This window comes from Parasteatoda tepidariorum, chromosome 3 (assembly GCF_982258835.1).
Source record: "Parasteatoda tepidariorum strain Cologne lab strain chromosome 3, Ptep-v5.0, whole genome shotgun sequence".
NCBI classification, from domain to species: domain Eukaryota; kingdom Metazoa; phylum Arthropoda; class Arachnida; order Araneae; family Theridiidae; genus Parasteatoda; species Parasteatoda tepidariorum.
This window is the reverse complement of record NC_141757.1, coordinates 82,942,031-82,967,107: the sequence shown is the minus strand read 5'-3', so window position 1 is coordinate 82,967,107 and position 25,077 is coordinate 82,942,031. Positions and strand designations below refer to the sequence as shown.

The following is a 25,077-nucleotide window of genomic DNA, read 5'->3' as shown; positions in this document are numbered from 1 at the left end:
GATTCTAAAAATATCCATTAAGAGCTGATATTAAGGAATATCGCGAATACAAATGTGTACGTTTTTTTGATCTCATTTTGATAGGCTTTCTAAATATATATATTAAGGGCTGCTGTTTCATGTATATTTTATCTGACATTTATTTAATTATGTTCTAAAATTTTTTTTTTTTAGAAAAATAAAATAATTAGGAGTCACGAATCAAGTTCAATTTTATGTTTATTTACCGAACCTGTGTAAACAATCGAATGCATTCAACTTTCACCTAAACCCCATAACAAACAAACAAATATGGGCCCTTGCCATGACATTTTTCTTCTTTTTTTCGCTTCCCCTCCTAGCACACAGGCAGGAAAAGCTTCTGTAAATGTACCCACCCCTAATTTCTCGGTCACTATTGGCTATGCTCCCCTTTCTCCCACCCCATCCTCTGTTGTATCAAGTTGGAGATAGTGCCATGGAAAGGGGGGGGGGGGGAAGAAACATTTTGTGGAAGTCAGAGAGTCGGAATCTGTTTTTCAAGAGAAGTCGGAGAGGAAGAAGTTTACTGTCTGGAGCGGTTTTTCTCACACGCGAAGTTCTTGAAAATTATTAATTGCTTAGTTTGTTCAAAATGTGTGGTCCTGGGGGTCATAGGTGAGTTCTTGATTTTATACGAGTTTGTTCGTGGGAGTGCAATTAAGTGTGTATTTTTATTGTGATGGTCAAAGAGAGAACAAAATATTAAAGATAGGCTTTTAATATGAAAATAAGTTAGTAATTTAGATGATTATTTCATTTTAAGAAATTCTTCTCAGGATATCTAAAATTAAAAAAAGAAGAGTATTTATTTTTAATTAAGAATTTTCTCATGGAAAGGAAATTTTCTCATTTAGGTTATTTGTGATTTCTGTTTAGCAGTAATAATCATGCATTAATTTTTGGAATTAGAGATTAGCGTAGACAAATGTGTTTTCTGAAAAGAACATTTTTTCATTTCTAATCTCTTAAAATTCTTAAAAATGAAACACTAAATTTTATTCGTTTCATTTTTAGACAAAATGACAAAATACAGAAAAAAAGTAGACTTTTATATCTTTTAACACTAGATTGCCCAAAGAAGTAATTTTGACTACTTTTTCATTTGCAAAATATGTACAAATAATAATGCATAAATAATTTTTTTTCCAACTGAAGTAAATTTTTTTATTGTTAAGATTTACTAATAACTTGTTATACTGTAAATAATATAACTGTAAATAATATAAGAAGTATTAAAAATTAATTAAACAAATTTCTTTACACCTTAGTTATTCTTTTACAATGCAGTCATTTTGACTGCTTTTGGGCAATATTTATACTAAGTTTCAGTCTTTCTAGTGTTAAAAACTCTTTTTTTACTCTTGAAAACACATCTTTACCAACGTTGCATCTCATGGTATTAAAGGTTCCTACACTTGTAAAGCTACAATTTGTAATGCAAATGGAATTCGAATAAAGATTTCCTCATGATTTATATAGCTATTGGTTTGTGATTTAGACTATTTGTCATTTTTGTTTCGTAGTAATAATTATGCTTCGATTTTTGGAATTAGAGGTTATTTAAATTATGTGTTTGGTGTTAAAAAATTTATTCTTATTTCCTAGAACTTTTTTTCACTCTGTTCTCTTAAAATTGTAAAAAATGAAACATTAAAAAAGTTGAAAATTTTTAAACAAAATAACAAAAAAATACTGTCTTATATTTTTTAAAAGGCTTTTTTACGATTAAAAATACATTTTTATTACATTAAAGTTCCCCCTACTTCTAAAATTCATTTTTCATTGCAAAAATCATCCGTAAGGGATTTATGTAGTAATTGGATTTGTGGTTTAGACTATTTGTGATTAAGGCTTAGAAGTAATAATTATGGCTTAATATTTGGAATTAGAGATTCTTAAAATTGCGTTTTTAGTGCAGAAAATTTTTTCGAATTTTCTAAAAAAATTTCTTTTTAGCTGTAACTTCTTCAAATTGTCAAAAAAGAAGCAAAAAAATATTTTATTTTTTAAACAAAATAACAATAATACATGAAGGTAAAGTTTTATTTTTTTAAAAGCATTTTATTTTTTATCTTTGTTACATCTCATTGCAATAAAGGGTTATACGCTTGTAAAGTTGCATTTTGTAATGTAAATGTGATTCGTAGAAGGATTTCCTTGTGATTTATATGGCGATAGAAATTGTGGATTAGATTATTTGTGATTACTGTTTAGAAGTAATAATTATGGCTTTGGTGTAAGAAATTTTTAAAATCATGTTTTTAGTGAAAAACATTTTATTTGAATTTTCTAAAAAAAACTTTTTTTTATCTCTAACTTCTAAAAATTGTTATAATGAATATTTTTTTGATTCTTTTTTATTTCTTTAACAAAATAACAAAAATACACGAAATTAAAATTTTATTTTTTTAAAAACTCCTTTTTTTAATATTTATAGTACATTTATATCGATGTAGCACCTCAATGCATTAAAGGTTCCTATTACTGTAAAGTTAAATTTTGTAATTCAAATGGTGTTCATATTCGTTCAATCGAGTATTTTTGCGTTATCGTTTCATTTAAGGAAAGTTCTAAATTATAACAAATAAGAACACAAGTGTAGTACTTACTTTCTTTGATTTATTTTTTTAAATTCTAGAATGAATTGTACAGTAAAATTTGAAGATTTAAAATTATGCTTTTTGAAAGTATTTTTAATGAATGATAATTCAATTGATACCGAATATGCATAAGTTTTACCATAAGTTGCGTATTTCAACTATTCTTTTAATGCAACAATTCGGATGTTCGATTTGTGAACTGCTTTTTTAAAGTGAGAGTGCAAAAGGAAAAAAAGAAATGAAATAGTGAGCTTATGAAAATAGGAAAAAGAGTATGCACATGTACAGTACGCAAAAAAGGAAAAGAAAAGATTATTGTGAAAAACTTTTGATCTAATGATCGGTGAATAATTGATCCAATGGAAATTTTTGAATTTTAAGGTATAGTTTAAAGAATACAGTCATGCATGGCAAAATACCAAATTTGAGCGAAATCAGTTCAATAGTTCTTGAGGAATCAAATTTTAGAAATGTGACTTTTTAAAAATTTGATTTCTCAGGAACTATTAGACCGATTTCGCTCAAATTTTCTATTTTGTCATTTTAAATTTTATTATTTAAAATGATGTAAAAATTTACGGTTCAGATTTTTTCGACTATTATTAAATAAAATAATAAAAAATAATAAATGTTTACAAAAAGTTATTTTTGATTTAAATTGTCTTTGGATAAATGAATTTTATAATTGTATGCAAAGACGATTCGCTTAAGAAGTTCTTGAGATATGGCCAAATACACAAAAAATAAAATTAACAGTAAGGGGTACAAACTTTGGACCTCTCTTCTGACCAAACTACTTCCTAGAATACGGCTATCCCTAATTTTGGTCGTAATCCCTAAAAATCCAAGTTCTTCGAAAAATATGTATGTTTATTCAGAAAAATTACGTTATTTTTGTCCGATTTCGCAACTTAAAATATCGTAAGCACTAATTAATTTGCCTCGATTGCATAATTAATACTTTTTTTTTAATTTTTCTTAAAGCACATTATTAGTACATTCGTAGTTTTCATATCTAAACTACTCAATTGTTAATCTATAATATTATATAGCTCCAAATTAAGCGGATATAGGAATATTACCATACCGATAAGGCCAAATACATGCCTGTACTTGCTAAATTAAATTTTACTGAATCCTATCTGGAGATTGGTTCTCACAGGTTTCAGGCTGTTCAGAATTTTACTTACCTTGGTTCAATAGTTACTGCCGACAATAACATAGACAATGAGATTCGGAGTCGTCTAATTTGTTCAAATAAAGCTTTTTATGGTTTAAAACGTTTTTTCAAATCCTCTCTTTTATCAAAAAATACAAAACTTTTACTCTATAAAACATTAATCAGGCCAATACTTATCTATGGCTCTGAGACCTGGAACCTAACTCAAGCTGGTGAAAATAAAATTGCCATTTTTGAGAGAAAAGTTTTGAGGGCCATCCTTGGTGGGATAAAAATAAATAATTCCTGGAGAAGACGATATAATACTGAACTGTATAAAATCTACAGAGAGCCAGATATTGTGAAATTCATTAAAATACATCGAATGAACTGGGCAGCTCACATTTTCAGAAGGAATGATGACTCAAATTTAAAAAAAAATCCTGTTACACAAACCCCTAACGAACAGGATAAGAGGTAGACCCAGGCTAAGATGGCTGGATTTAGTTGAGACTGATCTCCTTACTCTAAAGGAGAAAAACTGGAGAACAAGTGTCAAAAGTAGAGAGAAGTGGATTCGAATTCAAAGGAAGGCACTGGCCTACCCTGGGCTGTCTAGCCAGATATGATGATGATGAGGAATATTACCGAAAAGATGTACTAGCTGAAAATTATATACGTAGCAAAATATTATAGGAAAAAATTAATTGACAATTTTTCTTAATTGAACTTTCCTTTTTTGTCTCTTTAATTTGATTGTATTGTTCTTAACATCGTAATTCGTAACAGTTGTCGTAATTCAAATTATAAGTATTTAATTATTCAAAAGACGTTTTAGATTATCTTTTCAGCACCATCGTATAAGAATACAGAAGAGTACATTGTACAGAAATGTAATCGTAAAAAGCATTTTTTGTTTTCAAAAAAAAAAAAAAAAACTTTTAAACATTTTTATCTATATACAAATATAGAAGGTTTTATGTAATTGCCAACCTTAAAATACATTTTTAGAATCATTGACAAAAAGGAAGCAGAAAAAAGTGTATACAGAGCGTAAAAAAAGGGGGGAGAATACTTTAAATAACTTTTGATCAAAAAATCCGATTTTCGCGCACTAAGACTCAATCTTAAAGTTTCGAAGGCCTAACTTAGAAACTGTAAATTACTGGTTCAGACGATACATACGACCATGAAATCAGACACAAAAACATGCTTTCTCTGAATAAACATAACTTTCTTCGGACGGACTCTGATTCTTGACCCTCAAAATTGGGGGGCGAGTAACCACAATCTGGAAAATGTGGTGCTATTAGGTTTAAATGTGGTTAGGAAAGCGGTCGAAAGTTTGGACATCAATGTTAATTGTATTTCTCGCGTATTTCACATCTCTAGTTTTTTAATGCAACGAAAATTTTCGCACAGTGTTTGTATAAAATTCGTTTGTCCAGAGATAATCCTCCTCGAACAATAATTTTTAATGCTTATTTATTATTTTTAATAATTTTATTTATTAACAGCTAAAAATATTTTTGAGTTAAAATGTGCGCAGATTTTTACATCATTTTAAAAAATGCAATTTTAAATGGCAAAATACCAAATTTGACTGAAATCGTTATAACAGTTTTTGAGATATCGTATTTTAACTATACAACTTTTTAAATGCAATAACTCAGAAACTATTTGACCGATTTTGACGTAAAGATATTATCGATATTACAGCAATTATTAATATTAGAGCAAGTAAAATTTATCTAACGAATCACAACTAAGAAAGACAATATCTAAACCTATATAATTTTCAGAGAGTAGAGTTAAAAGACGATTATTATAAAGAAGGCCACCCAAGTTTCATCAGGTAATCAAACTGGTTTTGATGTTTTCCTCCTACCTCACAAGTTATTCAGTAGATTTCGATGGCGTTTTTTTCTTCGTCCTTTTCTTCACTTTATTTTTATTTGCTACCTATATTGGCCATCTGAACTTCATTTTTGACATAGAATTGAAACATATAGATTATGGATTACTACAGAGTCTAAACATTTAAGTTAGTTTACGCCGGGATAGCCTGGTAGGTAGGGTGCTGGACTCGTGCTCGTGAGAACAGGCTCGTGCCAACCGACGAATCCCCTCGTATTAAATGGTAACTGGAGCACTTGAAATCTGTCGGGGTCAGCAATTCCTCGAAGTTTCCTTAACAAGCCAATGCCTCTGGGGGTATTGATCCAGGAGTTTCTTTGTCTTCTGGATCGATTTCGAAATTACAAAACGACGGAGCTGAACATTGGTAATCGTAAACTGTTCAACGACGGTTACAGAAAATAAAATATGCGTCATATTATTATAGATTATTGCATAATGACTCGTACTTATTAATACAACCCGTGAGATATCAAAGTTTGTCTTCTAAACTGGGGAAATGGCTAATGATTGAATTTGTAAATTGATAAACAATTCGTTGAATAAGTGAGTTTGAGAGTTAATAAGCGAATCAAAAAATATTGAATAAGTTTAAAGAATCAGTCAAATATCAAATGAATGAATAAATAAATCAGCTGGTTACAGTTAAAAGAGTGAATATAATGAATAGGAGAATCAGTAGGAAAATTACTGATTCGTTGATATGCTGTTTCTGTGTTGACACATTCACTGTTTTATCGAATCGTTGACCTGCTGAATCATCGATTCGTTATTACTTACATTCGGTGATTTATTGCTTCATTTATTTGCTGATTCGTCGATTCGTTAACGGTGTTTACATTGATTCATCGATTAATTGTTCCGATTGGCTCATTTCTTAGTTATTCTATTCGCATATTTTTTTAATTTATTGATTTGCTCGTTCATTGATTTATTTTTCTTATTTACTAATTTGCTGAAAATCGTTTACTTTTTTGTTGTACGTGTGTAGTAAGTAAGCTTTCTAACTGAAAGTTCCAGCAAATAGCTGGAAAAAAAACTCTATTTCTGATCTCTATTTACCATTGTAGTAAGAACGCGAAAACGACTATTAAGTAAGCGAAATTACCTCATGCCTTTTATTACAGCGCGTAAAAATGGATTCTGTTCAATTAACGCCATATATTTATATTTCAGAACAAACCATGTCCCTTAAGTAAGAAGTGCTATAGGATAATTTTAGTAATTTTAAATCTTGTACTATATTTAAAATTTGTGCTTGTTGCAAATCTGAGTGAGTTAAAATATTTGTGGAAAGTGTCAGCAGTAGAAAAAATAAAAAAGAAGAAACTGAAAGAAAATTAAAAATAGTTCGAATGACTTTAAATTTTGCTCTTCTTGTAAGAAGCATTGCCTCCTGTAAGAAGCATTGCATTGCACCTTTTATTTGATGATTTTTTGTCGCTGAGTGATTATATTTTCTGAATCTACAAAGACCTAAAATAAGAATGGTTTAAAAAGATTTTTAAGCTACTGATCGGATGAATGATTTCTAAACATCCTTTAATTTATTTTAAACTACTTTCTGAAGTCCTCATGACCTACCTTAAATTAGCTGCCGAAAGCAATTAATATTCTAATTTAGAATTTCTATATTACTTATTGAGATCATAAGTTAAATTAAAATAATTATTTCATGATAAAGCCTTTAAATTATAGAAAACGAACACGATATATATATATATATATATATATACACAAATTAACATGAAAAACATGAATAAAATAAAAAACTAAATGGTAGAGAAACAAGAATGGTATAGGCAAATAGTCGTTGTCAAGACACATCTAATTGCCATAAATAATGCGATATTTCTGAATAAAGAATAATTATCCTAAGATAAAAATTATTCTTTATATGTGTCGATATCGCAAAAAACCTTATTTTGAAAAAAATCATGAAATAAAAGAAAAATGTAAAAGGAAATCAAACTTACCGGCGTGAATTAAAACGCGGTTTAGGTTTAAAAGTACAATAATAAAACAGTTAACAAAAATCGCGAAGATGTAAAATATTGCTTATAGCTTGAATCGAATATAATAAAATTAAAAAAACATTTGATCGAAGAAGAAGAAAAAAATGTTTAGGTAAAATATTAGTGCTGCCATCTATGAGAAACAATTAGTAAAAAGGTAATAAAATTGAAAAAATAATAAAAATGTTTAACGGATTGAATAAATTAGCAGTCTTAAAAAAAAAATAAATAAATAAAAAATAAATAAATAAAAAAAAAAAAAAATCATTAATAGGGAAATTAATTTAAAAGTCAGTCTGTCAGGATAGAAAGCCGTTTATAGACTCATCCTTCATTCATAATATTACAGAATACACATATCCATCTTTCATAGGGTGACTTATTTAAAAATCAGAGCCTGCATACAGGAATAGAAAACCGTTTATAGGTTTTATTCTTCATTCATACAACCTTACATAATTTTAAAGTATACACGTATCACCTGCATTTATTTGGGGTGGTTCTTTATGAACCAGAGCCCATTCCACTTATACAAAAATAAAAATAATTAAATAAGTAAATAAATAAATAAACTGTTTATTATACTGGACAATTAAAATTAAATTAATTTTAAGAGGCTACAAATATTAAAAAGTAACTAAAAATACTTAACTAATCCAGTATAAAAGGTCATACATCCAAACTATTCCGTCCAGTGGCTTTAGGAATAGTTTATCATAGTTAGTTCCTACCTTGAAAAAATCAGAGCTTATTCTTAAAACAGAAAAATTAAATAAAAATTAAAAATTAATGTACCAAGTTTTTTAAGATTTTTTTAAAATAGAAATTAAGAAATGAACTAGGAAAATGGCTATTAATTAAATCGTTTTTATATATATCAGTATCTAATAAAAACTCGTTATAGTTAGAATTATTCCTGTAAAATCTATGAATTTGATTGGCAATAATATTAGAAAAAACCTTATTGGCTAAGTTAGAGTTGAAATCTATGCATTTTTTAACTGGAAATTTAAATTCATTTCTTTTGTCAAAAAGTTTAGATGTAATATTTTTATCTGCATTAATATTAAGAGTCAAATCTAAAAAATTTGCTGAAGAATTACTATTATTTGTTTTATTAAGAATTAATTCATTTGGATAAATATGTTTTGCTAGAATATCGAAATCATTAAAATTAATAACTAATAGATCATCAATGAATCTGAGAAAGAGAGAATCAATTGGAAGATTAACATGTGATTTTACAAATCTATATTCTTGTAGAAAAAGAAAAATATTGCAGATGTTAGTACTAAAATTATTTCCCATGGGAATACCATTAATTTGTTGATATATATATATATATATATATATATATATATATATATATATATATATATATATATATATATATATATATATATATATATATATATATATATATATATATATATATATATATATTTATAAATAAGTTTAAAATGAAGATAAAACAAAGGAAAATTACAGACATACGAAAAAAAGGGGGGAAGGGGAAAGAAAAATAATAATAAAAAAAAAAAAAAACAACTGGGGGGGGGAATAAATTTTTTTTAAAAAATCCGGAAAATAGGAGAGATAATCTTTTCATCAGCCCACACAATTATATCCGCAAAAAAGAGTGCTTTCTGATATTGTATCATTATATATATATATATATATATATATGAAATAAACGATTATGCAGCGGACAATGGTCAAAATTTGCTAGCAATAATGAGTATATAATAATTTTCTTATTTTATTTCTTATAATGGTTCCAATTACATACACAATGAACGTCCATAATTTGTGAGCCACAATGTTGTTGTATTTTTCTTACTCTATTTTTGAAAAGGGCTCCGAATATATATGCAGTTAACGTTTATTATTCGTGAGCCCTAAGGGGTATGTAATATTTTAAATCTATTTTTGATAATGGTTATCCAAGTATATATATATAATGAACCTTCATAATCTTTTTATATTTTTCTTACTCTATTTTTGATAAAGGCTCCAATTATTTAAGTAAAGAATGATCGTAGTTTGCGAGTCCTCAGGTGTATGTATTTATTAGATTCTAATTATGATAAGGTTACCAAATATATACATCATGAACGGTCATAATTTGCTAGTCCTTATGTGTATTGCATACGTTTCTTACTCTATTTTTGATAAGGGTTTCGAATATGTAAATAAGGAACGGTCATTGCAAGATTCTATATATATATGTATTTACAGCTAGCCGTTCTATTTAAAGTGTTACATACTTTCAAGTATTTTCTACAGTTAAGGAATAAAAAATTGAACTCTGGAATATTATTTATTTCGCTAGAAATATTGAGGGCATTGGTCCTAAATTTAAAAATATGTGAATGGGATGCTAAAAGGGGGTGGAAAAGGTATTTATATTCTGTTTGAGAATGTGGAAACAAGCAAGTTTGTCACGTTCGAGTAGGCTGTGACATATGAAGACAAGCGGAAGTGTAAGCAGAAGAACATAAAAATAAAATCTCTAAGAACTAAAATTGAAATGCAGACTTCGCTTTAGAACTGTAGGCAAGAATCCAGATTTAAAAAAGAGTTAAGAAAAAGCAATTCCTCATTGAAGAATTGTTTGAATTCACTCCTTTAATCTTAATGACTGTTGAGCTTGTTAGAACAACCTCTTATCGGTACATCAAAGAAATTATTCGGAGAGAGTTCAAAGAGAAAAATACTAATTTTTTTAAATAAAAATTTTAAAAAAAATCAGCAAAAATATTTTAAATATTTAATGAGATTTTTTTAACGCACAAAATAATCTATTTTAAATTCAAGGGGGATTTATTTTTGGACAATTAATTATGGTTGGTTTAAGCTTTAGTAATGCCATGTATAATTTAAAAAAATAAAGAAGTAAAAATAAAAAAATATATCGCCAGCCGTCATCTAAATATGTTACACAGTTTATATAAGCATGAATTAAAAGAAAGTAGTGTCTAAAATCTTTTGCTGAAGAAAATTTAACACTAAAATATTTTTAAACTTGAAGAAATGTTTAATTAATTTAATATTATTTTCTAAAAGAAAAAAAAAGGGATATTCTTGGAAAATATTTTAAACAACTCAAATTTAAGCTATACTTACGTAGATGAAAATACGGAGTTAAAAATAAATGAGTTACTTGGATAAAAACAAATAAGTAAAATAAATAAACAATTCTAAATATTTACTTATTTTTACAAGCGCAAATAAATGCAGTAATTTTTCAAATGAAAGAAGAAAAAAAATAGACGAAGCAGTGACTGGCTACGGTGTGTAAGCTCCAAGATTTTTCATAAAAAGTAGAGTATTTGAAAAAAAATTGTTTCCAAAATAAATTAATTTAAAAAAAGAAATCTAAATTCATATTTTGAATTTTTTTTATGTAATACAAATTTTGCATTTTTTTATGTAATACAAATTTTGCATTTTTTTATGTAATGCAAATAATTAAAATAAAAATTTCTTTTCAGTAAAATCTTTTTTTTTTCTTAAATTCTAAATTCATATTTTAAAGATCTTAAACTTCATAATGAAATTTATTTGAAAATCTTTATTTATAAAATTTTTATCTTTAGCCAATTATTTGCCTGTTTAAAAATTCAATTTAATTTTAAAAATAATAATAATAGATTTGAAGTTTTAGTAGTATCCTTAGTCGTCGATTTGATTCTTCTTTTCGTAAGATGCCTCTCTCTTTTTACCTAAATCCGTAGTCCGTCTCAGAGCACTTCGTTGTAAAAAATTTAAAAAAGAAAAAAAAAAAAGGAAAAAAAAGACTCCATACATGACTTTATCCACGTAAAGTTCATGTACTGCTCAATAATCTATGATAAATCAATAGATTATTGAGTTGTACATAAATAATTCTTACCCTATATAGTGTAAAAAAAAATTATTCTCTTTATATAGAATTTTCGCGCTATTTTCAAAAGGCGTTAGCTTGAATCTGACAAAATTTACGAGTAAACTATTTGATAATTGTTTACGAACTCAACAAAAATAACTTGCCTTAAAAGTATTATTCTATTACGTTATGGGAAAAAAAAAGTATTCGAAAAAATCTGCCAGAATGTCGCTCAATTTCTCGTTTTTTCTAACTATGTGCGCTGTTCTTACACGCAGTGGATTTACAGTATTTTGATGTAGCTTGTGATTTTAACCACAATTGAAAATACACGATCTTTTCCTATCGGATCAGGTCCCGCAGTGGACTGATCTTTAAGGCACGGCTCCCAGCAGATCACCGAAGTCAAGCATCACTGGCTGCGCTCAGTGTGCGGGTGGTTGACCACTTGTATTAGTCTGAGTAGGGACCTAGGGTGTGCGGTATTGGTCCTCGTTAAGCTGTTCTACCGTAAAGGGCTCGACTTCACGTGCAGGTCATCGGGCTAACGAAGCGGGGGTGCCATCCCCTCTACAGAGGATCAAAATTGTGATGGCATGTCTTCTGATCATCCTCAGGGATGTTACCCAGACCATCGCCAATAGCCCATTGTGCAGTTCTAGTGCGACGCAAATGAACTAAAACAACAACAGCCTATCGGATCAGGTATGCGTTCGATGAGGACTTTTTAAATTATGACATTCCAATTTCTCGTAATTACTTTTTCATTGCCGTAGATAACGCAAAAATGACAGTTTTTCCAAGGTTTATCAGGTTAAAATTGAGATTTTCAATAATTATCCGTTAAAGTGTGGAGAATCTTTAACGCTTCTTTCATTAAGTGGCTAAACCTAAGTCTAATATCCTACGCAGTTAAAGTGCTTGTACAGCCAGCGTACATGACTTTATCCGCTTAAAGTTCATGTAGCAATGTACTGCTCATGATAAAACAATAGATTATTGAGCAATATATAAAAAAACTCTTGCCCTATACAGTGTATTTGAGTCTAGTACGGTATTAGGATTATATTCATTGATGTTAATTTTATTTTAAGGTTAGAGGTCATTGCTCAATATACACTTCACGTTTGTCCGGTATTCCTTACCCTGATGTGTTTTAAGTTAAGACTCATTGTCCGCATAATGATGTGTATTAGATATTAGTTTAAGGCTTTAACCGACTACGATTGATTAAACTGAAGTTTTTGTCAATTAAAGGTATAGGAGATAAAGATTTTTCGGTCGTTTATCGCGTCGTAAGATTGATAATCCCTATTTTACGACAATAAACCTGGGCATATTGTTTATTCTTACTTTATCCGCTATATCGTTCTCTTCATCTACAGTTTGACTTTCCCACGTAGATATTTTGTACGGGAGCATTGCAAATTTTTATATTTTCCAGTGTGATAGAATTTGTTGAACCGCAACTTTGTGTTAAAAAAACACAGTAAGAGAAAACAAAAATATTCATTTGGAGCGCATTCGAATTGTTTGTGCTTTTCTTGGTCCGTTCTTACTTAGGAATGTTTTTTTAGAAAAAAAAATTCTTTGTTTTAACTTTTGTAGCATCTAGTATTAGTTTCACAATAAGTATATTATTTATAAAAAAAAGTTTATTTTTACGTATTTTGATAGTATTGGCTTCAGAAAAAAAATTGACCCAATTCCTGAATGCTCATTGTTTTTTGTTCGTCTTTTTGTGTATATGAAAGGCTCCTTTAAAGAGCTATACAGAATATTTTTGGTAACCAACTACGTTACTTTTTTTTATTTCTAAGAAGTTTTATTTATTTTAATGAATTGTCTGAATTTTCATCAAATGGTGATAAGAGAATTTTTTGCTTCGACAATACTAATGAAAGCTCTATGATAAAATAAAAATGTTAAATTTCATTGATATTTTTGTACATTTCATTTTTTATGAATAATATATGGTAATTATTAAAAATTATATTTTTATGAAAAAAGATTCGTGATATTTTTCCATTCAGTTAAAGTATTCTTTGCAATTATATTCAATGATATACATTTTTTTCGTAATTTTTCTCGTAATAAGAATAAATAAAAGTGTTTATATTATAGAACATGTATATATTACAATAAATCAGTAGATGATTTATAATTTTCTATCAGTTTACCACAACAGTTAACCATCAGTTAATTTCTTTTAAGCCTCATTCTCTAACTAGCATAACATGATGATAATATTCTTTAGAAATGAAATTCTTTTTAAAAAATAATTCCATTTATTTAAGACATATGGTTTAAGTAAATTCTGATTTCAGAATTTAAGATTTGGTTAATTTCAAAGAGGAGAAGAATTCTATTATAGAAAATTCTTATTTTAAAGTAAGAGTAAAAATACTGCTCTTTTTTTTGTTGTAAAAAGATAAAGTTAATGTAGGAAACAAGAAGAAAAAAAAAGAATAATTTCCAAGGTTATTTGCTTTAAAGGGTTTGAAACAAAAAACTAGTACTTGCGGAAATAATATGTCAGGATCTTTGGCGGAAAAATTCGGAATGCACTCTGATCCTTTATCAGATGAGCTGAGAATTCGCCACGGGAGACAAGGCAGACCATTATATTTATTAGCAACTTGAACAATTAGTTTTGAAAACATTAAAAAAAATGTCAGCAATATTTTTAAGCATGGAAGATACTCATTTTATTATATATATATGGACATAAAAAATATTTTTTTATCTCAAGAGATAATTCATCAGAATAAAATATGAGGAAAAAATTGTAATCATTTTGATACAAGGCAGACGATTCCAGACGATCTTCCGACTAGGATTCCCAGAGCATCGGATGACACCCTGAGTCATTCCCCCCAAACAATTTATTTTGCACCAGCAGGACCCACTTCATCCCGTGAGTCATGTGAGTAGTGGGAGTAGGGTATTTGTTGGGGAATGTGCGGTGTTCTTTTTTGACCCACCTGCTGCTGTATTCACTTTTCCCATCATCATTCTCTACCAAATCGTTCTTAATTGAAAGAAATCGTTTGATACTAGTTTGTTTTTGTACCCTTTGTTCATACTTAAATCTTGTTGTCTCCTAATCACCGGTGTCCCTTTTTATATTTTTTTTCTGACACTCCAATTGTAAGTAAAATATATATTTTGGTACTTTTTAATTATAATATACAGTCTAATAGTTACGAACAAAAAATAGGTTAGATTTTTGGAATTATATTTGTTCTAGAATGTGAAATCCAAAAAAAGAAGTTTGAAAAAAATGTTTTTTTTTCTTCTTTTTTTTCATTCCTATTCAAAACTTATCAATAGTTAATTTTGTAGATTAGAGAAATTTCAATGATGAATAACTGTTTCTTTAAGATCTAAATTACTGCAAATGAATGCAAATTTTAAAAATAATTGTTTGGCAGTGAGCCGTGTGGCAGTGGAAAGTTTTATCTTTAATTCAGAAAAAGACGTCGGTAATTTCATCCATGAATACAGAAGACTAACTATAATATTTTGACTTAAAATAATACACAATAAGGAAAAATGTATGAAAAATATGTTAAATAAAAATTCTGCGTCAAAGAGTTATCATGCTAGAAAATAAATAAGCAAAAAATTTAAATTTGCAGAAAATTGAAAATAAATAAATAGGCTAGAAAATAATTGCACGAAAAAAGGCGCTGAGACGTTTGTGGTTAAAAATAGTGCTAAGAAATAAATTGGCAACAAATTTGAAATAAATAAATAGGCTAGGAAATAAATTGAATGAAAAAAAGGAACGAAGACATTTGAGTTTAAAAATAGTGGATGTTCGCTCTTACTTCAGTTTATAAAATTAAATCAAAGAATCTGTTACTCACATTATAAATTTTTCATTACGAATATTATAGCGTTTTACTTCGTTTAAAGCTTTTTTTTAAAAAATTTAAAACCTCATTTTTCATTTAGAACATCCAATTTTTATTTTATTTTTTCTTCGCACATAAAAACATAAAAAAAGTTGCTTTTCAAAATGTCGCAACAATCCTTTAATTTATAAAAACATTCTAAGATTCTAAGAAAAATTAGTTCATTGTTGAACCATGGAAGCTGCAAGTTCGTTAAAACCTTAATTTTTTTTTTTAAAAAATTGTATCGTGTTTTAGTTCAGGTTAAATTTTAATATCGTGTAATCTAGTTTAAATTATATGATAGTATGTAATTTAGAATAATATTAAAGTTTACCGCAAATTTGAACTATATTACTATAAAAAGGGCTCCAATATTTTTAACGATGTTCAGTACGTTAAAAAAGGACTACCCTAAATAACTTTTGTTGTAATGATCGAATCTTCACGTTCTAGGACTCAATTTTAATGGTCAGAGAAAATCTGATTTCTCAAGAACTATTCGACTGACTTCACACAAATTTTATATTTTGCCATGCAAAATGACAATCTTTAATACGATGTCAGAAATTGTATACACAGCAATTCAAAATGTTTTCGACTATTATTAAATTAATATTAAAATAATAATAAAATAAATGTTTACAAAAAATTATTTTTGCATCTCTTTACATACACGAATTTTGTAATTTTGTGGAAATTTGTTTTAAAACTCGTTTAAAAATATGGCGAAACGCGCAAAAAGTAAAATTAACATTAAGGAGTCCAAACCTTGGATCGCTCTCCTGATCTATCTCTGGTGACCATATTTCCCAGAATGCGACTATTCCCTATATTTTGGGGGTCAGAATTCCATACCCGTCTATAAAAAAGTATGATTATTCAGAGAAAGCACGTGATAGAAGAAAAGAACCGATAATCCGTGATCAAAAGTTATTCAGGGTGATCCGTTTTTTTCTAATTTCAAAATATTTTTGCACACTAACGGTGATTAAATAACAGCTATTAATTGTTTTTAAGTGTTTCTTCTTAATCAGCTTGAAGTTATTTTTGATTTAATGATTACTTTTTCTTAATGTTTTGCTATTGTTTTTAATCCTAAAGGGGAACGGAAAGCACTGCATAAAATATTCTAGGTCATTAACATACGAACACACCACCAAATTCCTTATCGTCTGCCATGGCCTTTAGTTAAGAATAGTCATAAACACGCGTGACTCCTTTTAACCCACATTTATTTTCTTCTATTTACTATTTGGCCCTGCCCCATTTCTTTTGTACTGCTTATCCGGAGAGCGAGGGTTATTAACGTTTGATTGCTGAGTTATTTCTATAAAATCATTGATATTAAGTTTTTTTCGGATTAAAGCATTTAGGCTATTGTCCTCTGGTATTATTGTATTGATAAAAATCATTATTCATAAATGAAATGAAAAGTTAATAATTTATTTTGAATACTTTCTGTGACACTTATTTGCTATAGGGCAAGATTAGGACATTTTGTTAAATTTTTCAAAAATTTATTCAATTAAATTGATTTAAGAACTGTCATAATTAATAATGTGAGGCACTTCTCAAAATAGTAAACATTACAAGGTTTTTTTTTTCTAAAATGAAAGAAAAATTTAATAAACAAGACTGAAATAGCGTTTTTTTTTTGGGTATTATGAAATCTTAATGATTATTCCATATTCTTTTTATGACCAGTTTTGAACAGTTGACCCAATTCTGAATTTGGAACTACCAATGCTCAAATCCGTAGCCTTGTAATTTTGAACCCAACTCAGAACACAATGTAATTCCTGGATCAATCATTAGGGCAAACTAGCATTCGTGGAGGACTTGGAACTGACCTGCATTTGTGTTATATGAAAGGAAAACAAAGCAAAGCACAAAAACCTTTCATGGTTAGTCCAACGGCAAGGAGGTTCTAACCCATGATTATGTCTACCACTGAGGATATTTTACATCAGTACCGTGGTCGGTGCAAGCCGGAGCAGAATTCGTATCCACCAACCACCGCTGGGATTCAAGCCTGGGTCACCTCATTGGTAGGTGAACGCTTTATCTCTTGAGTCATATTTAAAAAAAATAACTCACCACAAAATGCACAAAGAGAGCAAAGCTGCTACAAAAAGCTGTGATTTAGCAGCCGCTGGAAGACAATTCTATATCTCCTCTTGCTATATTTAGTGACCCTGTGGCCAGGATGATCATCATTTTTGCCCTATGCTATTTATAATTAATGGAATCATAGTCAATTGTTCTCAGATGTTAATATATAAATAGTTTCCCTAAAAATTAGTTACGTATTAATAATTTATTATTTTAAGGAATCGAAGATTTCCTAAGAAATAGATTAGAATTTTTTTAAATTTAAAAACATTGTATATTGTATCATGATTTATAGACTGTTGATGATTCATAAATTCGTAAATAAAAATTTCAAGGACATTGAAAAATATCTACATTATATATCTGTTTTAAAAGAAAATAAGTAGCTAATACAAGGATATATTCAAATAGTTATCTTTTATTACTGGTTACAGCCTTTTATTTCAGAAATAAAATCCCAAACAGAAGCTTGACCCTTGTATTAGAAATGTGTTAATTGATTAATAAAAATTTCATTTTTCTTCTTATCCTTCTAATCTGAATCAGATTAGATGCGCGAGTTTGTTCGCCCTCATCATCCCCAGCACTGTCAGGTTGCTTTAAAGGGTTATCCAGCACCAAGACAATTCAACTTAGCAGATGTTACTCTTCATTTGTATTGTATTTTGTTCAAGTCTCAAACTAATAAAAATTTAATGGTTAATATTCATTGTAAGTAAATTGCATACTTTAAAATAATGTAAAAATTTGTATACCTCACAATTCAATAGTTTTTCGATTCTTATTCAGTATAATAGTAATAAATAATAAAAAAAATATGAAGAACTATTTTGGATAAATGAAATTTATAATTGTAATAAAAAGTTTTTGATTCATTTAAAAAAAGCAATCCAGGTAAATACGTAAGAAGATTAATTAGCATCAGGGAATCCAAACTTTGGATAGCTCTCCTGACCACACTATGGCGATCATAATTTCCTAAGTGCGTAAACCACCCATATTTAATAATCAAAAAGCCAAATTCGCCTAAAATAAAGTAGTATGTTTATTCAGAGAAAGTAAGCTTTTGTATCTAATTCTCTAACTAAAGAAATTATTAGCACATTTGGGATTGTCTCTTTGAACCGTTATCGTGATTGGCATAGAGTTTGCGAAAATTCAATCATTAGAACAGAAGTTATTCAGGGTGATAATTTTTTAATTTTGCGCACTGTGCATGTGGCTATTTTCGCAGCCTAGTTAGGATTGAAGATAAGGTTGCGTGAGATCGGCCAAGGAAACCGTGATGCAACTATCTTCGCATCTAATGAATGCCCCACTTATTGCCCCAGAATTGTGTGGCATAAAGTAATAAACACGCTCTACACATTGAGTTGCATCCTACAATCGAATGGATTGCCGGAAGTGGGTTGTTCGATGTCCAAGCGGAAGCCAGTCCAGCGTTTCCTCTACTTCCGCCTCTCAAAAAATAACTCGTAAAAACAGCACTCGTGTTCTAAAAAGGTGAATGAGATCTACAGTTGTATTATATTTCTTGTTTCACATTAAATGACCACAGAGTGTGGTCAACATTAATAAAACATCTTCAGGTCAATTCATTATCACTCTATTTTGGGTGCTCAATATTTTTACTAATTCTCTTAACTGGTAGACACTTTCTTAGCCGGTTTATTGTAAAAAACGGTTCTTTGATTTAGTCAAAGCTAACGAAAAAATATTTATGCCGAAATTTATAGGAATTAAATCAAATAAATAAAAACTGACAAACCGAACTATTTCTCAGACTGGTTGAGGCAAGAGCGGCAGAAGAATACACTTTAGGAATAAAGTTGAAAAGCTTGGGAAAAACAGAACATAAAGAAAATGCACTGGAAAAAATATATTTCATTAACTATTATATTTTAACAATAGCGTCAGATTCAATTCGGGTCGTTGAACTTGAATTTAATGTAATTTAATAATTTCTCTCGAATTTATTTTATTTTAATAATTTCTCGAATGAAATTAGTTATTTAAAAAAAAATAATTAATATAAATTTAATTTGAATTTAAATGAAAGGAACTTTTGATATCATACATATTTTTAACGCAATCATATAATGTTTAATAGCATTATTATAAATAATGTAACAATTAAATCAGATAACAACTATTTCTAAAGACGTGATGTTTTGATAAGCTGAAAATATTTAAAAAAAAAAATGATAAATTATTTCAATCTTATACATTTTCTAAAAAAATAACTAGCTGAAAAAGTTTTACTTGTATATTATTCTTTTATCAAAATGAAGTGAGTTAAATTATTCTAATTTAGAATAATTTTAGAACTGCTTGAGGGTCCTTAACATTTTGATAAATAATATGAAGTGGGGAAAGTTCTTTCCTGTAAACTTTAAAATAATCCTTATATATTTATATATTTTTTAAATATTTAACTAAATTAAATTTTGATTCAACGGCCTGAATTAAATCCGTTGTTAAATTCGTATAATTATTGAGGAGGTGCTCATTTTTACAGTTTTTTTTTCGATACCTTTTTTTTCTCTCAAGTGCTTTTTTACAGAAGTTCCTTTTTTCTTCCCACCACTATTATTGGCATCAGTTTTGCATAATAATTGTGGTAATAGGTACTAGTGGTATTGTATTTAAGGATAATAAGTGATTTTGTAATAATTTATTATGTAATTAATGTACCATTTTGTTATAACTATACCATTTTCATAAATACCATTTTGATAGAACTTTTTGGGAGTCTTCTTTTAATGTCTCGAAGGGAGCTTCTGAACATTCTTCTTTTTTTCTTTTTCTTTTGGAGATTATAGTCAAATTTAGCTTATGACACAGTTTGTTTTGCTACCTTGAGTAAGTAATATATTTTAAATATGATGTTGTATAATCTATGTCTAAACTTGTGTGATTTACCTCGAAATTAAATCAATTGTATGCCTTAGGACACAGTGGCCCAACCTGCGGCCCATCAAATCATAGCTTTATTATCCTTTACCCTTTTAACTGGAAAGATATTGTAATTTCACTCTTAGAAAAGAAAAATCATTTGCTCTTCTTATTACATTAAATTTTTTTAACTTTAGTTTTTTTAAAAAATTTTTTATTTTACTTTTTATTTTTAAGTTAACGTGAGCAGTACATTATAATGGTGGATAATGTAAAGCAGTACAATTAAATGGTGGATCTGCTTAATGTTTTTAATCTGTGGAGATTTTGAGAATAGACTAGACACTCCACTCATCTGTTCTAGAGACTCGCACTCAGCTGTTTTTTCTAAACATAAAATAAATTTCTAAAGAATTTCGTAAGATGGAACATTATTAATTTTGCTGAAGGCTTCCTTAGTCAATCCGAACTTTTCATGATGCTTACAAACACAAACATTGCCTGGAAGTTTGCTACTAAGCAAGACATGATTTGGACGGAGCTCAAAGAATTTAGTTTTTCCAATTTTGCATTCTGGATTTTCTTCCATAAGCATTTGGTGCATTTCTCGAACTGAATGATGAAGATGCCGTGCTTGTACTTTCTTTTTGCTACCATTAGCATCTCTAATTATAACTACATCCTTAACTCCCGGTGCCTGTCGAAAGATTTCGTTCAACTTTGAAAACATATGAATGCCAACACCCAAATTAATAACTTAAAGCAAAGAGTTTCATTAAAATTAATATCTTAAGGCAGTGATAATTTATTTAAACTTTGGTATTGTAACTGGATACATCTTATTTAGTTTGTATGCCAATTTTCAAGAGGAATAAACTCATTTGACATTGGTAACTTACATTGCATGCATGTCAGTAACTTACATTACACATATTGAATGGGGCGCAAAACAATAAATAAGTAATATTTGAAAAGAAAACTATTGCTGCTTATTTAGTGTTAGCCTCTAAGGAAGAAAAAATATTATTCTTACTTTTGTATCACTTGTTCTTTTTTCACACACAAAAACTTTTTCTAGTTTTCGGTAACTTACGTTACATGCATTAATGTTTCGTTGAAATTTATATAATTAAGTGACTTTAACAACAAAAACTTATTTTAACACTGCACAATATTTCTATTAAGTGTAATAAATAATATTTATTCTTTGGAACATTTTGAAATTAAAATAATGTTAACTTACTGATTTTCAAAAACTGACCATGTTCTTCACCCAAATCAGAACAAGTAAATGCCAATGTTCAAAGGGTTACCAACACTAAAAAACTAAATTCTCAAAAAAAATAATTATAAATTATCAAACTTCAAACCTTTATAATTCAGAAAACATCCAAAATTATAACATTATTCTTATTTGAATTTTCCAATGCTTTTCCCCTTTTTCATGGAATTGCCCAGTTTCTACTTTTCCAAAGTGATCTAAGTGACTTTCAGCTTTTGTTTTCCCCCTTTTCTCTTTTGTTTTTGAACCTCAGTTTAAATTTCTTACCTTAAATTCCTAATACTCCATAATTTGAATTAATTTCGACCCGTCTCTAATGAAATCGGAATATGCGTAATACTACATTTGAATCTTGTGTGCGTATATATATTCTACAATTCAATTCAATCCATTAATATGATGCGCGATAACAATGTTTCTATGGTCCAATGTATCGTCTTTTACAAATAAAATTTTTCAATTATTATTGTTCCTCATTCTGTGCTTTCTTTAACTTTTTCCTACAAAAAGAAAGTAATAATAAGATTAATTATTAGATAGAGATTTTTTCAAGAAAGAATGATTTCATTATGGTGATAATACTTAAGAAATAAATTCTGAAGCTGATGGAATTGTAGAAGTTTTGGTTTATACACTCAAATGTAAGATTTGATGATTTTTGGATTTAAAAAAAAAAACTCGCTTTATTAATCACTTATCATTATTACTTTTTGAATATTTTAATTTCGTTTTCGTTCGAGTTTTGTTAAAAAAAAGTGTAAGCATTATGATAAATATTGTACGAAATGAGTCCCTAAAATAAAGAAGTCAACTATCATTATTAAACACGTAATCTTTTTTAAAAATATGAGTCTCTTAAAAAGATTATACCTTCCTTGTATTTTTTTGACTTGAAGCTTCTAAAATATCTTCTACACGCATAGAATAAACTGAGTTTTAAATTTTTTTACCGATATAACGAACCCTTTATTTCTAAAGGAAATGCATGCAAAAACTATGAGAAATGTTGCAACGGATAATTTAAAGAAATGAAAGCAGGATTCTCAGGGAAGTTTTCTGCATGGCACATCTGTTTAACAGTTATTGCCGGCCATCAAGGTCATACTTCTCTTCTCAAATATCTTTTTCTACGAGAAATGGAGAATAAAAACTCATATATATGGCATCTTTCCTAAAGTTTATGAATAAGTATAATAAGCTTCTTTAAGCTTATTATATTTCTTATTACTAAAAATGAAACATCGATTGAATATTTATTGATAGATCTGATTCAAAGTATTAGAATAATCAAAAAATTAGACATTAAAAAGGGTCTTACTTTGTTTTTTTACTAGCTTAATTCAAAATAAAGTATGAATTTAGCGAGTGTATATATCTCACAGTATTTTTCAACTAAAAAAAATTTCAAATGTATGTAGCATGCATTAATTTCTTCATTTTTGACACAAAAAAAATCGAAATAATAGAACACGATTTTGTGATCCAAAATATTAGAATATTTCATAGAATTTCGTATTCTCACAAGCTTCTGTTTTACAGTTAGTTAAAAGTGGTGATATGCTTTTGAAACATGTGATTAAAACGAGATTTAAAATGAAATGATCGAGTAGTAACAGTTATAAATGGTTATGTTTTTGGAATATGAGATTGAAAATGAAGCGATTGAGAAGCGACAACATTAAGTAGTTTTAGAAATATTAATTCCTTGTTCTTTCCATTTCTGATGCAAACATCTCACACTCCAGATCTGCTTTTTTTTTATAACTACAACCTTCAGTTTCTTGTTATCTTTTGCCGTTGTTTTCTTTTTCAGATACCTTTGCAATATTTCTTACTTAAATTTGAATTCTTTCAGTACTGCTGTTAGATTCTGCAAACGTTTGATTGAGATCAATTTGCTATAGATAGTTGATTTTTACCTTGTCAATGTTAGGTCATTAACTGTTATTAATTCTGGAGTATCAGGTAAATGTCCCTTTAAAAACTAAAATTCAAAAAATAGTACACAGAAAAGAAGTTACTTAAAAAGAATCGTCTGCAATAAAAAATTTTTTTTTTATAGGCCTACTTGTTAATTATTTAAAACATATGTTATCTTAATATATTCTAAAACTCTGAACCAAACAATATACTCTATTATTTTAAGATTTAACAATAATTTTTTAAACTGCCTTTTTTTAAAAAATAAAAATAATTTGAAAATATGTGAAAATTCGCGATCACAACGAACTATAGGGGGCGTTGTTGTATGAGACGCATACCTGCGATTTCTATATGAACCGTCATTCAGTTACTCTGGAGACGTCTTTAATGTAGCGTGTAACATTGTAACGTTCCTTCTTTAATGTGGCTTATTAAATTTAAAAAAGAAAAATGTTTGATATCCTTTCTTATACAACCGAAAACAAGATGGTATCTCTTTTTTTTTTAAAGAAGGAACATCCAAAACACATCTGAAAAATATTTGCAAATAAACAGAAAAAAATATGTATCTTCTTATTAGAGTTAAAACCTAATGCCTGAGAAATAGTTTTACTAAATTTAATGATATAACCTGAAAGGCCTATTTAAACTTTACATTCCATAGTTTTAAGAATCATATTACTTCAAACATTAAAATGAACAAAAAGTATACATAAGCCTCATAATTTTATGAGATTTAATTTTGTAAATAAAGTTTTTTGAGAAGTAATTTTATCAAAAAATTTTACGTTTTAATAAAAATCATTATTTAGAAACTGAAAAACGTAAAGTAAAGAATGCTTACGATACAAAACAAAAAAAAAGCAATTCTAAAAATTCCTTATATTAAAATAAACAACTTTCATGTTTTTTCTTTTTTGATTCATAATCGGACGTAGAAAACCATTCTATAGAAAACTATCATCAAGAAAAAAACTACTTAAAAGTAAAATTTTTTATTTTATAAAAATTAACACTTACCTGCTTTATAAATCAGAAGAATTCCAAAATGATTTGTTCTTCGATTTTTGTTACCATTTTTTAGTGCTACGAAAATGCGTCTTTGGGATTTGTCAAAAATAGAACAAGATGCAATTTTATTTTTTCTGGAGCGAAATATTTTGCCCATTGTCCACCGAAATCCGATAAACTACTTTGATTTTAAATAAAGTGTTTCGTCTTATGATTTGTCACAAAAATTTTAGGTGTAGATTGGCGGCACTTAAAAACAGCCAAATCTGTAGCTGTTGTGGCGTTAATACATAAGTACCGAATTTTTATTCATACTTTTCTGAATAATATTACTTGAAACATTAGAATATGCAAGAATTATACATAAACACA

The 25,077-nt window shown here is 28.2% G+C and overlaps 1 protein-coding gene across 5 annotated transcripts in view; it reads left to right on the top strand.

Annotated features, from left to right (window-relative positions):
- The window catches only part of LOC107447945 (papilin), a 97,474-nt gene that overhangs the window by 5,913 nt on the left and 66,484 nt on the right, over nt 1-25,077 (top strand). For 4 of the 5 annotated variants that reach the window (XM_087159702.1, XM_087159700.1, XM_087159701.1 and 1 more), the window contains exon 1: nt 471-636. The exons of the other annotated variant lie outside the window; for it this stretch is intronic. In XM_087159702.1, coding sequence (XP_087015828.1) covers nt 614-636 — 23 coding nt within the window. In that variant the 5' untranslated portion in view covers nt 471-613. Of the gene's footprint in view, nt 1-470; nt 637-25,077 lie in introns of those variants that run through there. 5 annotated transcript variants of the gene reach the window in all.